The sequence below is a fragment of the Lithobates pipiens genome, unplaced genomic scaffold, assembly GCF_037356315.1.
Source record: "Lithobates pipiens isolate NorthernLeopardFrog02 unplaced genomic scaffold, aLitPip1_a1.2 Scaffold_13, whole genome shotgun sequence".
NCBI lineage: Eukaryota > Metazoa > Chordata > Amphibia > Anura > Ranidae > Lithobates > Lithobates pipiens.
In genome coordinates this window covers 246,682,820-246,700,816 of record NW_027507718.1, presented here as the reverse complement: position 1 = coordinate 246,700,816, position 17,997 = coordinate 246,682,820, and the positions used below count along the sequence as shown (strand labels likewise).

Genomic DNA, 17,997 nt, shown 5'->3' with positions numbered 1-17,997 from the left:
AACTTATCGAAATAATTCAGATACGGAAACACCTTAGGTGTACGGGCTGGCTTACGGGACCCAAAAGGGCCTGCTACATCAGCAGAGGGATCTGCTGTGTCCTGAATTTTCAGGGTATCACGCACAGCTGTGATAAGTGCTACAACAAGCGCTCTGTCGTGTGCGGACAGGGACTCATCCTCACTGTCCGATCGGTCCTGGTCAGCGCCATCTGAATTTAAACAACAGAGCAGGGGTCTGAGTCAGAGCTCTCCCCGGAGGACGGGGGGTGTAGGGGCCGCTTTTTACCTTTGCACCCACGCACCGTCTCCATCTTGGCAACGAATGTGTTAAGGACAGCCGACAAAGTGTCCAGAGGCACTGCACTGTCTGCAGGCGAACCGGTTGCAATTGCCTGGATTTCAGGAGAAGAAAAAACAGTTTCTGAAGCCATGCTAACCCTACCCTATCTGCCACCTGTTGGGGACTTAGGAGGGTGGGACCATCACTGTCCTAACTGCTGCAGGCTGAGGGGTCCCCACCGCAGGACTCACCACCCTGACTGAGTTCTGCACTGTCAAGCTAGGTGTGCCTGTGTCAGCTCCCAGATGCTTGCGAGAGTAAAAAACGCGCTGTACTAAGCCTCAGGGAAAAGCGCTGAGCATGGAAAACGTATTTAGGCTACAACAAAATGGCCAACGAGCATCAAGTACAAAAGGACATAATCACAGGGAAAATGGCTGCCGAACAGCAGAAAAATGGTATCAGACCATGCTTCTCCCTGGTCAAACCAAAAATGGCCGCCGGCACTGTATACATTGAGGGACAGTGAAACACAGGCAGAGGAAATGGCGGCAAACATCGCTACAGTGATCAGCAGACACAGACCTACACACATCCAGGGCACAGCCACCCAGCGCAGTCCCTCATCCAAGGTGAGAGCCCCCCAGGGGGCCCCCGTCTATATGTGCACACACCGCTCAGCAGCCCATGCAGCATCCCACATGGGGGGGAAGTGAGGGACCCCTGAATCAACCTCCCAGGGAATGCCCATCTGTTCAGCCCCACCGAGACAGGGAGAGCTGTACTTACCAGTCCTGACGAGCTGGGGAACATTCCATCACAGACCCACTCTCTGATCAGTACGGGGTGGCTGCTGGCCCAGCACACTAACACAGACATCAGTAGCCCGCTCATAGGTGTGCCCCGGAGCATTACGCTCACCGGCTGCCACTGGAGCCTGGGGGAGCACATTGTGGCCGACCCAGCACTGAGCTCTGGTCTGCACACGCTTACTGGCCAGGCTGGGGAGACTACAAGGATAAGGGTATCCAGCTTGTCACCCAGCCGGCTGTTGATAGCAGATCACAGGATCTTAATCTTGCGCAAAAGGCAAACTTCTGCATAAAAAAAAATCCATGGACTGATTAGCCTGCAGGGTTCCTAGGCCCTACTCCTTCAGTAGTAAGAGAAAAAAAATATATATACAGGCTGCAGTATGCATGCTGGGGGGGGTTGTTACTGAAGGGACCGCCCCTTTGGCGAAACTAGAAAGTTCTGTTTTTGTACACCTTAACATGTTCTGCCTAGTCCTCTCCTGAAGGTGGTGTAACAACCTGATGGTCTAAGTAAAGGAGCTGTTGTGTCAGTCAGTGAACATGAGAGAAATACGAATTTTTACTTTTAAGCAACAAAATGTCAAAAATAGGCTTAGGCATAAAATGGTGTATCGTTTAAAAACATTACGAAAAAAAAAAAAAGAAATATGCATAGAAAAAAAAAAAATGTAAGAAAAGGGTACTTATTTTTTATTTGTATAAAAATGGGACCAGAAAAATAAATGTAGTTGATATCACTGCAGATAGGAAATAAAAGTAAATAACATTGACTAAATATGGGCATGTGTTCATACAAGAGCACTTACATGACCAGCATTCTGGCCCTTTGTTTTGTGTGTGCCAAGGTGTGGGAAATGACTCAGAGATGACTGGAGCAAAAAAAAAACACGATTTTGATGTCTGGATAGAGATGAGTTCAGAGGACATCCAAGCTCATTTCTAGTGCATCATCATCCAACAGAAGAATATATTGGAAAAAACATACCAGAAAAAAAATGAAGCACATCCTCTGCAGTGCAAGACCAAGGTAGCCCTCTAGCACGCACAATGAACATCTTTGGGTCTCCAGTTACAGCATGTGGATCATAGTCTGGTAAGGGAGGATAATCATCAACTGCACTCGATGCACCAAAAACCTAGCAAGAGAAAAAGGTCAGATTGATTAGAAAGAATATTTTCTCTAGATAATTTAATGACGTGAGGAATATTTCCTAATCTTGTTTCTAAAAGGATTTAAAACACATACATAATAAAATAAAAAAATAAAAAAAACGTGGAGAAGCACATCTAGTCTGGATGGGTAAAGGCCCAATATTGGCATAACAACCTGTTGGCAAAGTCTCAAAACAGAAGTTTTATTCTAATTGTGTTATTGTCACTTATAAATGACCACTACACTGATCCAAAAAAAACATACGCCATTTTGACTGTTTGACAGAAGGTTAAATGTAAACCTCAGTAACCAATATCTGGACCGCTATGTGCAGCAGGGTTCAGACATATGGCCAGGATATTTGGAGTAAGTTAATATTTTCATTTTTCCTGAAAAGGCAAATGTAAAGTGGAACTTGAACCAAGAGAAAAACATCTGGCAAACAGACAGGATTTCTAATGCAGAAGAGACACACTATGTCTTGCCTGTATTAAAGTTCCATTACCTGCCTGTATGTCCTGTAGTGCAAGCGCAGCTCAGTGTACAAATTTCAGCAATGCCAAAATGAATGAACTCCCATGCATATGTCATCTCTGTGGAGCCAATGAAAATACCAATTTTTGGTTATCTGAAAGCCAACCTGACTGAAGATGACATTGGCCAGCAGGGAGATCTGGGACACAGCAGAGCTGGAGAGAAGGGGAGTATGGCTCCACTTTAGGAGAAACTTTAGCCCCCCCCCCCCCCCCCAAATATGTCCCAGACCCCATTGTGATCTTTATATATCTTGCGTGTGCACAGATGTGCCACAGGTTTTCAGGACCCAGCAGAGACCTGCGACACAATCTTTCACAGGCATAGAAAATTCTCAAAACCTGCGACATACGCACACACGAGGACTCCCACAACGTGCATGTGTCTGCTAGTAAAAGCATCTACTAGGATGTGTGACATGGACATCCCAGGAGGCACTATGTCATGGAGTTTAAAATACAAGTCCAATCAAATCCTATCTACACTTAGACAAACTCCCAACCCATTCTAATTACTCTGTACAGGAAAGATGTCTATACTTGCCCACTCAGAGCACTCCATTCCAGTCACAGGATCGGCTCCCAGCGCTGGTTTCAGTGTAAAGGAGGGACAGTAGACAGATGCCCCATAGCCTACAGGTGACGTCACCACCCAGGCTCTGCAGATGTTGCCAGTGATCTCTCTTCTTCACTGAAGCCAGCTGCTGGGAGACCATGTGACTAGACTGGAGTCCCTTCAGCACTGACATTTAATTTTTTTTTACAGGGTAGAATAGGTTTAGAATGGGACCACTTCAATACCGGGCACTTAAACCCAATACCTGCCCAGGCAAATTTTCAGCGCGGTCACATTTTGAATGACAATTGCGGCGGTCATGCACTGCTGTATCCAAACTAAATTTTTATAATTTTTTGGAGACAGAGCTCTCTTTTAGTGGTAATCACAGCTGGGTTTATTTTTTGCTAAACAAAACGAAAAAAAAGACCAAAAACTTGGAAATAAACAAAATTTTCTTTGTTAACCACTTTAAGACCGGACCATTTTGCTGGTAAATGACCAGAGGTCTTTTTACACTTTGGCACTGCGCTGCTTTAACTGGTAATTGCGCGGTCATGCAATGTTGTACCCAAACAAAATTTGCGTCCTTTTCTTCCCACAAATAGAGCTTTCTTTTGATGGTATTTGATTGCCTCTGCGATTTTTATTTTTTGCGATATAAACGTAAAAAGACCGCAAATTTTGAAAAAAAATGATATTTTCTACTTTTTGTTATTAGAAAAATCCAATAAACTCAATTTTAGTCATACATTTAGGCCAAAATGTATTCAGCCACATGTCTTTGGTAAAAAAAAAGTCAATAATTGTATATTTATTGGTTTGCGCAAAAGTTGTCACATCTACAAACTAAGGTACGTTTTCTGGAATTTACGCAGCTTTTAGTTTACGACTGCCTATCTCATTTCTTGAGGTGCTAAAATGGCAGGGCAGTACAAAACCCCCCCAAATGACCCCATTTTGGAAAGTAGACACCCTAAGGAAATTGATAAGAGGCATGTTGAGCCCATTGAATATTTTATTTTTTTGCCTCAAGCGATTGAATAATGACAAAAAAAAAATTTTTTTTTTTTTTTTACACAAAGTTGTCACTAAATGATATATTGCTCACACATGCTATGGGCGTATGTGAAATGACACCCCAAAATAAATTCTGCTGCTTCTCCTGAGTACGGGGATACCACATATGTGGGACTTTTTGGGAGCCTAGCCGCGTACGGGGCCCCGAAAACCAAGCACCGCCTTCAGGCTTTCTAAGGGCGTAAATTTTTGAGTTCACTTCTCACTACCTATTACAGTTTTGAAGGCCATAAAATGCCAAGATGGCACAAAACCCCCACAAATGACCCCATTTTAGAAAGTAGACACCCCAAGCTATTTGCTGAGAGGCATGTTGAGTTCATGGAATATTTTATATTTTGCCACAAGTTGCGGGAAAATTACAAACTTTTTTTTTTTTTTTTTTTTTTTCACAAAGTTGTCACTAAATGATATATTGCTCACACATGCCATGGGCATATGTGAAATGACACCCCAAAATAAATTCTGCTGCTTCTCCTGAGTACGGGGATACCACATATGTGGGACTTTTTGGGAGCCTAGCCGCGTACGGGGCCCCGAAAACCAAGCACCGCCTTCAGGCTTTCTAAGGGCGTAAATATTTGACTTCACTCCTCACTACCTATTACAGTTTTGAAGGCCATAAAATGCCAAGATGGCACAAAACCCCCACAAATGACCCCATTTTAGAAAGTAGACACCCCAAGCTATTTGCTGAGAGGCATGTTGAGTCCATGGAATATTTTATATTTTGCCACAAGTTGCGGGAAAATTACAAACTTTTTTTTTTTTTTTTTTTTTTCACAAAGTTGTCACTAAATGATATATTGCTCACGCATGCCATGGGCATATGTGAAATGACACCCCAAAATAAATTCTGCTGCTTCTCCTGAGTACGGGGATACCACATATGTGGGACTTTTTGGGAGCCTAGCCGCGTACGGGGCCCCGAAAACCAAGCACCGCCTTCAGGCTTTCTAAGGGCGTTACAGTTTTGAAGGCCATAAAATGCCAAGATGGCACAAACCCCCCCCAAATGACCCCATTTTGGAAAGTAGACACCCCTAAATTTAGGGGTACACTAGTGAGACTAGGTAATAAATGGCGGGTGCCCTGAAACTATAAAAAAATAACTAACCAACCAGCGTCACCTGTAACAGTTATATGGTGATCACTGGTGAAAGGGTTAACTAGGGGGCAATCAGGGGGCTTTATGCGGTAGTATATGGGGGTCCCTGGCGCTATAAAAAGCTGCGGCGAACCTAAATACCTACTTGCCTAACTAGCGTCACCTGTGACACTAATACAGCGATCAGAAAAACGATCGCTTATTAGGCTGGGTTCACACTGGAGCGATGCGGGAACGCCACGAATGCGCGGCGGGTTCCCGCATCGCATGCCTCCCGGCGGCAGTTCACACTGCCCTATGCGAACTGCTGGGAGTGTCAGTGAAATGTTACTGACACCCCCAGATCAGTTCGCATATCGCAGTGCGATCTGAAAACTCGGATCGCATGGTGTGAACACCCATGCGATCCGATTCTGCTGCGGGCCAAAAAAAGGGTCCCGTGCGAATTTGCGGCGGGTGTGGCGGGTGCGGCGAATGGCTGAACTCGAATCGCACAGAGATCGGATGTGATTTGCACTGCAGTGCGGTGCGAATCACATCCGTTCTCAAACCGCTGCAATCTGAACCCAGCCTTAGTGACACTGGCGACGGGGGGTGATCACGGGGTTAAACCTTTATTGGGGGGGTTAGGGGGGTACCTTAGAACTAAAGGGGGCTAACCCTAACTGCCCTAACAGTTATTAGTCACAAATGACACCCGCCGGGTGATCAGGGGGTTAAACCTTTATTAGGTAATAAATGGCGGGTGCCCTGAAACTATAAAAAAATAACTAACCAACCAGCGTCACCTGTAACAGTTATATGGTGATCACTGGTGAAAGGGTTAACTAGGGGGCAATCAGGGGGCTTTATGCGGTAGTATATGGGGGTCCCTGGCGCTATAAAAAGCTGCGGCGAACCTAAATACCTACCTGCCTAACTAGCGTCACCTGTGACACTAATACGGCGATCAGAAAAATGATCGCTTATTAGGCTGGGTTCACACTGGAGCGATGCGGAAACGCCGCGAATCCGCGGCGGGTTCCCGCATCGCATGCCTCCCGGCGGCAGTTCACACTGCCCTATGCGAACTGCTGGGAGTGTCAGTGAAATGTTACTGACACCCCCAGATCAGTTCGCATATCGCAGTGCGATCTGCAAACTCGGATCGCATGGTGTGAACACCCATGCGATCCGATTCTGCTGCGGGCCAAAAAAAGGGTCCCGTGCGAATTTGCGGCGGGTGCGGCGGGTGTGGCGGGTGCGGCGGGTGCGGCGAATGGCTGAACTCGAATCGCACAGAGATCGGATGTGATTTGCACTGCAGTGCGGTGCGAATCACATTCGTTCTCATAAACCGCTGCAATGTGAACCCAGCCTTAGTGACACTGGCGACGGGGGGTGATCACGGGGTTAAACCTTTATTGGGGGGGTTAGGGGGGTACATTAGAACTAAAGGGGGCTAACTCTAACTGCCCTAACAGTTATTACAGTCACAAATGACACCAATGCAAAAAAAAAAAAAATAAATAAAAAAATGACATTGGTGTCACTGTGACTGGGGGGCAGGGGTAATTGGGGGGGTGATCGGGGGGTAAAGGGGGGGTGTGAGTGTGCCTGGCATGTTCTACTGTGTGTGTAGAGTGTTGGTGCAACTCACCGATCCGCTCTCCTCCGTGTCGGAACGGAAAATACCGACACGGAGGAGAGAATACATCACTTCCTCTCCTGTGTTTACATTACAGGAGAGGAAGTGATGTCACGGGGGATTTCCATTCGTCGAGAGCGATCGCGAGGGGGTGGCCATGAATGAATGGCCGTCCCCTCATCCCTGATCTCTCCCGAACGAATGCCGACCGCCGCAGGCACCGGGGGGGGGCCCGATCGGGCCCCCCACCCGCGGGCAGGCATGGACTTATATATACGCCAATATGCCTGCCCGTGCCATTCTGCCGACGTATATCGTCGTGCGGCGGTCGGCAAGTGGTTAATGAGTCATTTTTCTCTATACTGATATGCTCTGATGGGCACTGATGAGGAGGCACTAATATGCAGCACAGATGAGTAGCCTTTATGAGCACTGATGGGGCGGCACTTATAATAAATGCATCAATTATCAGTGCAGATCCCCCATCAGGAAAGCCGCTTATCGGCTCTCCTCTACTCACGCACTGTCAGCGTGAACAGAGGAATGCCGATACCAGCACTTCCGATAGGTCATAGGCTTTTTACCGTGATCGGAGATGTGGTGTGCCCAAGCGACTTATTCTGAAGGACCTCATATGACATCCTTAACCTGCCGCCTTTACCTCCGCAACATCTCCAGATGTCGAACCCTTCCTGCTTAATGACACCACAAAGCAACTTATTCACTCCTTGATTATTTCCCGCCTTGACTACTGCAACTTTCTCCTTAATGCCTACCTTTAAGCAGGCTATCCCCCTTTGGTCTATTATGAATGCTGCTGCTAGACTAATACACCTCACTAAACGATCCGTGACTGCTGCCCCTCTCTGCTAATCCCTACCCCACCGTATAAAATGCAAACCACAATGTACAAGGCCATCCACAACATTGCCCCCATCTACATCACCAACTTCTTCTGCAGATATCACCCAAATCGTCCCCTCCGCTACTCCCAGCACCTCCTGCTCCCATGCTCGTCTTCAGGTCTTCTCCAGAGCCTCTCCCATCCTCTGGTATTCCCTGGCCCCATATATCCGATCAGCCCCTAACCTGTCCACCTTTACGAGATCCCTGAAAACTCACTTATTCAGGGAAGCCTATCCCACACCCACCTAACAACCCCATCAAATCATACTCCACATCTATTACCTTTTGGACCACCATCCCCTCCCTTTAGAATGTAAGCTCTATGAGCAGAGCCCTCCTGCCCCTTCTGTATTGTACTATAATTGTGCTGTCCCCCCTCTACATGGTAAAGCATTGCGTAAACTGCTGGCGCTATATAAATCGTGAATAATGATAATAATGTGCCATTTTTCTATACGCTGGGAGGGAAGTGGTTAAGTGTGGTTACGATTTGACTGGACTCTTATTTTAACCACTTGCTGACCACATAACAATGTTATACGGTGGCAAAGTGGCTCTCCTGTGCCAGATCACGTATCTATTATGTGATCAGCGGGTGTTGGCCAATGGATGTCTGCCCCAACCAGCTGATCTGGGAGGAGGAACACAGAACACAACTCTGTCTATGTAAACAAAGCAAAGCTCTGTCCTGTCAGCGGGGTTGTGCTTAATTTTGTTTCTCTTTGTTTCTCTGCAAAGCAAGGAATAATAGCCAGCACATCCCCTAGTGAAAGCACCTCATAGTAAAACACAAAAACTTTGGTTAGGCACACATTTGATCACTCTAGATGTTTCGCATTTTTTAATTTTTATTTTTTAATCAGTGATCACTGTATTAGTGGAAACTTTGGTGCCGAAACCGAAAGTGTGTCCGTGGGGGGGGGGGGGGGGGCGGGGGGAATAGTGCCCCGTCATTGGTGTCCGTGGGGGGGGGGAATAGTGCCCCGTCATTGGTGTCCGTGGGGGGGGGGGGGGAATAGTGCCCCGTCATTGGTGTCCGTGGGGGGGGGGGGGGGGAATAGTGCCCCGTCATTGGTGTCCGTGGGGGGGGGGAATAGTGCCCCGTCATTGGTGTCCGTGGGGGGGGGGAATAGTGCCCCGTCATTGGTGTCCGTGGGGGGGGGAATAGTGCCCCGTCATTGGTGTCCGTGGGGGGGGGGGGAATAGTGCCCCGTCATTGGTGTCCGTGGGGGGGGGGAATAGTGCCCCGTCATTGGTGTCCGTGGGGGGGGGGGAATAGTGCCCCGTCATTGGTGTCCGTGGGGGGGGGGAATAGTGCCCCGTCATTGGTGTCCGTGGGGGGGGGGGGAATAGTGCCCCGTCATTGGTGTCCGTGGGGGGGGGGAATAGTGCCCCGTCATTGGTGTCCGTGGGGGGGGGGAATAGTGCCCCGTCATTGGTGTCCGTGGGGGGGGGGGGAATAGTGCCCCGTCATTGGTGTCCGTGGGGGGGGGGGGGGAATAGTGCCCCGTCATTGGTGTCCGTGGGGGGGGGGGGGGAATAGTGCCCCGTCATTGGTGTCCGTGGGGGGGAGGGGGGATAGTGCCCCGTCATTGGTGTCCGTGGGGGGGGGGTAATAGTGCCCCGTCATTGGTGTCCGTGGGGGGGGGGGGGGAATAGTGCCCCGTCATTGGTGTCCGTGGGGGGGGGGGGGGGGAATAGTGCCCCGTCATTGGTGTCCGTGGGGGGGGGGGGGGGAATAGTGCCCCGTCATTGGTGTCCGTGGGGGGGGGGGGGAATAGTGCCCCGTCATTGGTGTCCGTGGGGGGGGGGGGGAATAGTGCCCCGTCATTGGTGTCCGTGGGGGGGGGGGGGGGGGGGAATAGTGCCCCGTCATTGGTGTCCGTGGGGGGGGGGGAATAGTGCCCCGTCATTGGTGTCCGTGGGGGGGGGGGAATAGTGCCCCGTCATTGGTGTCCGTGGGGGGGGGGGGAATAGTGCCCCGTCATTGGTGTCCGTGGGGGGGGGAATAGTGCCCCGTCATTGGTGTCCGTGGGGGGGGGGGGGGAATAGTGCCCTGTCATTGGTGTCCGTGGGGGGGGGGGGGGGAATAGTGCCCTGTCATTGGTGTCCGTGGGGGGGGGGAATAGTGCCCCGTCATTGGTGTCCGTGGGGGGGGGGGGAATAGTGCCCCGTCATTGGTGTCCGTGGGGGGGGGAATAGTGCCCCGTCATTGGTGTCCGTGGGGGGGGGGGGAATAGTGCCCTGTCATTGGTGTCCGTGGGGGGGGGGGGGAATAGTGCCCTGTCATTGGTGTCCGTGGGGGGGGGGGGGATAGTGCCCCGTCATTGGTGTCCGTGGGGGGGGGGGGATAGTGCCCCGTCATTGGTGTCCGTGGGGGGGGGGGGGGGATAGTGCCCCGTCATTGGTGTCCGTGGGGGGGGGGGGGATAGTGCCCCGTCATTGGTGTCCGTGGGGGGGGGGGTAATAGTGCCCCGTCATTGGTGTCCGTGGGGGGGGGGGGGGGGGAATAGTGCCCCGTCATTGGTGTCCGTGGGGGGGGGGGGGAATAGTGCCCCGTCATTGGTGTCCGTGGGGGGGGGGGGGGGGGGGAATAGTGCCCCGTCATTGGTGTCCGTGGGGGGGGGGGGGGAATAGTGCCCCGTCATTGGTGTCCGTGGGGGGGGGGGGGGAATAGTGCCCCGTCATTGGTGTCCGTGGGGGGGGGGGGAATAGTGCCCCGTCATTGGTGTCCGTGGGGGGGGGGGAATAGTGCCCCGTCATTGGTGTCCGTGGGGGGGGGAATAGTGCCCCGTCATTGGTGTCCGTGGGGGGGGGGGAATAGTGCCCCGTCATTGGTGTCCGTGGGGGGGGGGGGAATAGTGCCCCGTCATTGGTGTCCGTGGGGGGGGGGGAAATAGTGCCCCGTCATTGGTGTCCGTGGGGGGGGGTGGGGGAATAGTGCCCCGTCATTGGTGTCCGTGGGGGGGGGGGGGGGGGAATAGTGCCCCGTCATAGGTGTCCGTGGGGGGGGGGGGGGGAATAGTGCCCCGTCATAGGTGTCCGTGGGGGGGGGGGGACAGTGCCCCGTCATTGGTGTCCGTGGGGGGGGGGGGGGACAGTGCCCCGTCATTGGTGTCCGTGGGGGGGAATAGTGCCCCGTCATTGGTGTCCGTGGGGGGGAATAGTGCCCCGTCATTGGTGTCCGTGGGGGGGAATAGTGCCCCGTCATTGGTGTCCGTGGGGGGGAATAGTGCCCCGTCATTGGTGTCCGTGGGGGGGGAATAGTGCCCCGTCATTGGTGTCCGTGGGGGGGGAATAGTGCCCCGTCATTGGTGTCCGTGGGGGGGAATAGTGCCCCGTCATTGGTGTCCGTGGGGGGAATAGTGCCCCGTCATTGGTGTCCGTGGGGGGGAATAGTGCCCCGTCATTGGTGTCCGTGGGGGGGAATAGTGCCCCGTCATTGGTGTCCGTGGGGGGGAATAGTGCCCCGTCATTGGTGTCCGTGGGGGGGAATAGTGCCCCGTCATTGGTGTCCGTGGGGGGGAATAGTGCCCCGTCATTGGTGTCCGTGGGGGGGAATAGTGCCCCGTCATTGGTGTCCGTGGGGGGGAATAGTGCCCCGTCATTGGTGTCCGTGGGGGGGAATAGTGCCCCGTCATTGGTGTCCGTGGGGGGGAATAGTGCCCCGTCATTGGTGTCCGTGGGGGGGAATAGTGCCCCGTCATTGGTGTCCGTGGGGGGGGAATAGTGCCCCGTCATTGGTGTCCGTGGGGGGGAATAGTGCCCCGTCATTGGTGTCCGTGGGGGGGAATAGTGCCCCGTCATTGGTGTCCGTGGGGGGGAATAGTGCCCCGTCATTGGTGTCCGTGGGGGGGAATAGTGCCCCGTCATTGGTGTCCGTGGGGGGGAATAGTGCCCCGTCATTGGTGTCCGTGGGGGGGAATAGTGCCCCGTCATTGGTGTCCGTGGGGGGGAATAGTGCCCCGTCATTGGTGTCCGTGGGGGGGAATAGTGCCCCGTCATTGGTGTCCGTGGGGGGGAATAGTGCCCCGTCATTGGTGTCCGTGGGGGGGAATAGTGCCCCGTCATTGGTGTCCGTGGGGGGGGAATAGTGCCCCGTCATTGGTGTCCGTGGGGGGGGAATAGTGCCCCGTCATTGGTGTCCGTGGGGGGGGAATAGTGCCCCGTCATTGGTGTCCGTGGGGGGGGAATAGTGCCCCGTCATTGGTGTCCGTGGGGGGGGAATAGTGCCCCGTCATTGGTGTCCGTGGGGGGGGGAATAGTGCCCCGTCATTGGTGTCCGTGGGGGGGGAATAGTGCCCCGTCATTGGTGTCCGTGGGGGGGGAATAGTGCCCCGTCATTGGTGTCCGTGGGGGGGAATAGTGCCCCGTCATTGGTGTCCGTGGGGGGGGGGGGGTTGTAGCCCCGTCATTGGTGTCCGTGGGAGGAATAACGACCCGTCATTGGCGTCAGTGGGAGGGATAGATGTGTGTCAGTGGGAGGGATAGATGTGTGTCAGTGGGAGGGATAGTGCCCCATCATTGGTGTCCCCGGGAGGAATAGCGCCCCATCATTAATGTTAAACATTTTTTATTCTGCAGTTTGAGTGTAACACTCAGTTTTTTCATGATTACTTTTAAATAAACGAAAAATTTGAACATTACGTTTTTTTCGTGATTTTATCGGATTAATCGAAAAAATAATCAGCCGATTAATCGATTATGAAAATAATCGTTAGTTGCAGCTCTAGTAGAATACATATTGGCCTAAACTGAGGAAAAAAAATGGATTTTTGTACTCAACAAAAAATACTTTTCTCCGACGTTCATCGACGGACACAGCTCATTTAATTCTTGACCTTAGGGTTATCACGCCACCTTCAGGAGAGGCAGAACATATAAAAAACAGCAGAACTGCACAGCACCACCCAGGAGGGCGGCCCCTCTGGCTATAACCCCCCACCCTGCTTCCTGCAGCTCAGTTCGTCAAAAAGCAGTACAAACAAATAGAAGGGGGTGGGTGCTGTGCCCGTCAATGAACTTCAGAGAAAAGGATTTTCTGTTTCGTTCATTGACGGACACAGCTCCTTTAAATTCTTGACTTTAGGGACGTTCCCAAGCAGTGTCAAAAAACGAGGGGTGGAAACAGCAAAACATAACTTCACCCACAACAAAAGGGACACCTCAACAGAGGAGTTGCCCTCTTAAACGGCCGCCATCAAAACCTGCGGCAAAATTATGAATCAAAGATGTGTTCACAACAAACTTGTAACTGAAAAAGTATAAATTGCAACCTTACACAGCCGCCTGTAAAACCTTGCAGCCAAAAGCAAGCATCCCAAGATGCACTTACGTCAACTTTGTAGAATTTAGTGAAAGTGTGAACGGATGACCAAGTCGCCACCTTACACACCTGGGAAACAGACGCTTGATGTCGGAAAGCCCAGGAGGTTCCAATTGCCCTGGTGGAATGAGCCGTGACAGAAAAGGGGGCACCATTTAAGGCAGGGGTTGAGAAACTTGTTTGGAATCTAGGAGCCAGCTTTATTTTCAATATAAAAATTAACCAATCTTAAATTAAACACAGAAAGACGACTAGAACCAAACATTATATATAGGCATTTAACTTGTGTAGGTAATTTATATATTCTGATGTGACACCAAGTGTTTAATGATGGTTAACTAAAGAATGTGACTGCTTTTATTTCCGCCATATTCCCGCTTATTTACCGCCATATCCCTGCTAAGGGTCCGAACAGGTCCGCCTGAAAAACTGACAGGCGAACCTGATCAGACAGCCCGTGTGAAATGGGCCAAGCAGGGAGATTACAAAATAATTTGTTTTCCCTTGATTAAAAATTAACAGTTTTTTTTACTTTTAAAAAGAAATAAAAATAAAAGCTAACAGAAAAAAAAAAAAAAAAAAGAGAGGCTATAAGAAGCTATTTAAACCAGCCACCACACTCACCATCTGGTGTAAAATGCACCAGATGATGCCCACAATCACTTCTCTTCTCCACTTTGAGAAGGAGATGGGTGGGCAGTGAAAACAGGCAGGGCTTTGGATCTTCATTAGCATTGGATGTGTTGTAATATCAACATCCACCACAAGATGGAGCCAGATTACAGAAGGACTTCAGAAGGCCGCAAAGCCGCGGCCTCAATTACTGGCCTGCGCTGCCCGATGCGATCGCGCGGCGGGGTCATGGTCCACACTGAGACAGGATACCCCAGCTGTGTCGCCCCAGGTGCCAGGAAGCAAATTCTAGTCACAAATGCGACCTGGCACCTGGGGTTTTGTCGAGCCCTGCTTTAGGGCATAGGCCTGAACCACGACCTGTCTGATCCACCAAGAAATGGCGGTCGACCAGACCATCAGACCTCTTTTGGGACCAGCCACCAAGACAAACAAAGAGTCTGACTTCCGAAAAGGAGCCAGATACCTTCCTTGGACGTGGTCCGAGGTCTACGGGTGTAAGGCAATTTCTTTTGGCTGTGTCGGCTTAGGACATAGGGATGGTAACACAATGTCCTCATTTAGATGAAATTCTGAAACCACCTTTGGAAGGAAGGAGGGCTGCGGACGTAGCACCGCCTTATCCTTGTGGATGACCAGGTAGGGAGACTTGCATGACAAGGCCGCCAAAACAGAAACCCTTCTGGCAGATGTAATAGCTACTAGAAAGACCACTTTCTGAGAAAGAGCTAAGGGAATCTTACTAATGTTTTCAAATGGCGGTTTCTGAAGCGCCACTAGCACTAGTTTCAGATCCCGCGGAGGTAGTGGTGGTCAAACCGGGGGGGGGGGGGGGGGGGGACTACGTTTCGAACCCCTTCCACATAAGTACTCACCAATGAGTGAGTCACCTAGGGACATTGGGAAAAAGACAGCCAAGGCCGATATCTGTCCCTTGATGGTACTTAAGGCAAGTTTCTGATCCACTCCTCATGGCAAGAACACCAGGATCCTGGAAACTGAGTATGTGCGTGGAAGCCACCCCATCTCCTCACACATTGAGGTGTAAACCTTCTCAAAAGATTTATCATCGTATGTGGAAGACTACTTCCCTCGGCATAGTGGAAATTACAGAGTCCGACAGACCTCTGTCCCTTAGTACCCATTTCTCAACTACCATGCCGTTAAAACCAGCGACTGTAAAGCAGGATGAAGTATCGGATCTTGCGAAAGAAGGTCTTCTCGCATCGGCAGCCGCCAAGGAAAATCCGCCACCAGTCGTACTAGGTCAGGGTACCAAGGATGCCAAGGCCAATCTGGGGCAATCTGAATCACCGGAATCCCCTCGGCCTCCACTCTGCGCAGCAGACGTGGTGGAAGTTTGAGTGGGGGGGGGGGCATAAATCAGCCGATAATGCCCCTACGGAGCCACCAATGCGCCTGACGTGTCCGCCCAGGGGTCTCTTGTCCTGGACACAAACCTCTGCACCTTTCAATTGAGCCAAGAGGTTCACATCTCATGTGCCCCACCTTGGGCAAAGGAGCCGGAATACAGCCGGATGCAACCACCATTCCCCTGCATGGTGATCGCTACATCCTTCCTTAATTCTGAGGCGGAAGCTGTTTTCAGAAGTAGGTCATCTAGGTAACCCGTGATCCTACATTGCCTTAACAGCACCAGAATTGGAGCCAACACCGTGCTGATGCCAGGGTAAAAGGGAGAGTCACAAACTGGTAGTGCTCTTCCACAACTGTAAAACGCAGAAACCTCTGAGGCACATGGATACATGTAAGTAAACGTCCTGGATATCCAGGGACGCCAGGAAGTCCCCCTGATGGAGTGCAGCGACCACGGAGCAAACTGATTCCATCCTGAACCTTTGCACTTTCACAAAGCTGTTGAGGGCCTTCCTTTTTGGGAACTACAGATTGGAGTAGAATCCCTGAAACCTTTCCAGTGTCGGTACAGGTACTATCCCCCCACGCAACAGCAGCACTGCCCCGAACAGGGCTCCCCGACAAGCCAGAAGTAGAGGTAGGTTGGAGGGGAAAAAAAAAAAAAAAGTTTGGTGGACAAAAACGAAATGATCTGTGTCCCGAAGAAACCAGTTCGCAAACACATTGGTCGGACAGTAGGGAGGTCCACCGAGCTGCAAACTCCCGAAGACGACCCCTCACCCGAAAGTTGGGCGGGGGCAAACCTTCAGGCGGTAACATTTTTTTTTTTGCAGACTTGTTTGGCTTGCGAAACCAGGGACGTTTATGTCCTTCAGCAGGTGCCTTGTTGGACTGGGAATGCTTACCTGCCAACCCGGGCGGGCGAGAAAGCCGTTTCTGGAGCAGAAACAGAGGGCCCCTGCCTACGGCATGACTCCTTACCCTTCATGGACTGTGGGAGCAACGTGCTCTTCCCACCGGTAACATTTTTAATAATCTCATCCAGCGAAATTCCAAATAGCCTCTCACCTTGGAAGAGCAAATCCGCCAATGCTTTTTTTTTTTTAAAGATACCTGGTCCACAGACCAGCATTTTAGCTAAATCAGGCGCCGTAGCACCACTGCTGATACTGATGCTTTAGAGAGCAGGTAGACCGTATCTAGGGCTGCATCACAGACATACTTAAGGCCATGCACCAACTGATTTTCCAGTTTCCACACAGACCGGGGGAGACTGTTGCTTCTCCAATTCACGGTGCAACAACTTAGCCCATTCAGTAAGGGTGTGCGACACCAAGGCCATGGCCAGCACAGGTCCTAACGCTGACTCCACCGCCATAAACATGGAAGAAAAACCCCCGTAAGGGATGGGACTTTAAGGGCAACGATATATAATGATAAAAAATATATATATATTTCATTCAAAAAAGTACAAATATAAATACAACAATACTCAAACAATAAAAACAACAATGGTGATGTTGGTAGATTCTCGTAGATCCGGACATTCCGGTGCGTTTCGGGACCAATTATATCCCTTCGTCAGAGGCACTTGTCAGGAAGAGAGTCATGCTATAGCATATAAATTTGATGTTGACTGTCAGACCAATGGCGAAAAGAGGAATGCGGCCGGAGTCAATTGCCAACGCTGTACCCCCACTTGTCCACACGATTCCTCCAATAATGCAATATAACAAGGAAATTATATTCTCTAGATAGATGACAATGTGTATCAATGGTCCTGTGAGGGCTACACGAACACCAATCTCTGCCTAGACTGCCATTTGAAGAGAAAAAGGGGAAGGACACCTTATAAGAGACCAGACATCAATCAAAGAGAGGAGCACACAAAGGGCACCAATCCGCAAACAGAAGATCTTGTGCAGATAAATAGTCTGGTATAAATCTTCAAAATGCGCATGACACTGTCACTGGTCCTGGTCCGCATCCTCTGACACATCAGAACAGGGGCCGCCAGTCACTGTGCAGCCCGAGTCTGAATCAGAGCCCTCCCCCAGAAGACAGAGGGGGAGGGGCAGGGGGTGTTTTACCCCCTTTGCGCCCGCACGCTGCTTCCACCCTGGCAACAAAGGTCTCCAAGAACACAGACAAAGCGTCCATAGGCACCGCATTTTTAGCAGGTGAGCCAGTTGCAATAGCAGGGATGTCTGGGGAAGAAGCACCAGCTTCTGACGCCATGCTGACCCTCACTCGACTGTCACAACTTTGGGACTTAAGCCAAGGTACACAAAATTGCACCCTCCTAGCTGCTAGCAGACTGAGGGGGCCCCTCCGCAGGACTCTCCACCCTGACCGAGTGCTGCGCTGTGCTGCCGCTGACCACTCTGCCCTGTGTTAGTCACAAAGTGCCCAGAGTGAAAACCGCACTGTTCTGAGGTACACAGACCCAGCATTAGAGGTAAAAAATGCACTGAGGCTACAAGAAAATGGGTACCGGCCATCCTAGTTAAAAAAAAATATTATATATCATCAACTAACACGTATAAGGTATTGCCACGATCATTAGAGTGAGAGCAATAATTCTAGCACAGGACCTTCTCT

At 50.8% G+C, this 17,997-nt stretch overlaps 1 protein-coding gene across 1 annotated transcript in view; it reads right to left on the bottom strand.

Moving 5' to 3' along the window:
- The window catches only part of GRSF1 (G-rich RNA sequence binding factor 1), an 87,703-nt gene that overhangs the window by 62,101 nt on the left and 7,605 nt on the right, over positions 1-17,997 (bottom strand). Inside the window, exon 2 of the mRNA XM_077476463.1 lies at positions 2,083-2,233. Within this exon, the coding sequence (XP_077332589.1) occupies positions 2,083-2,233 (151 nt within the window). The remainder of the gene's footprint in view (positions 1-2,082; positions 2,234-17,997) is intronic.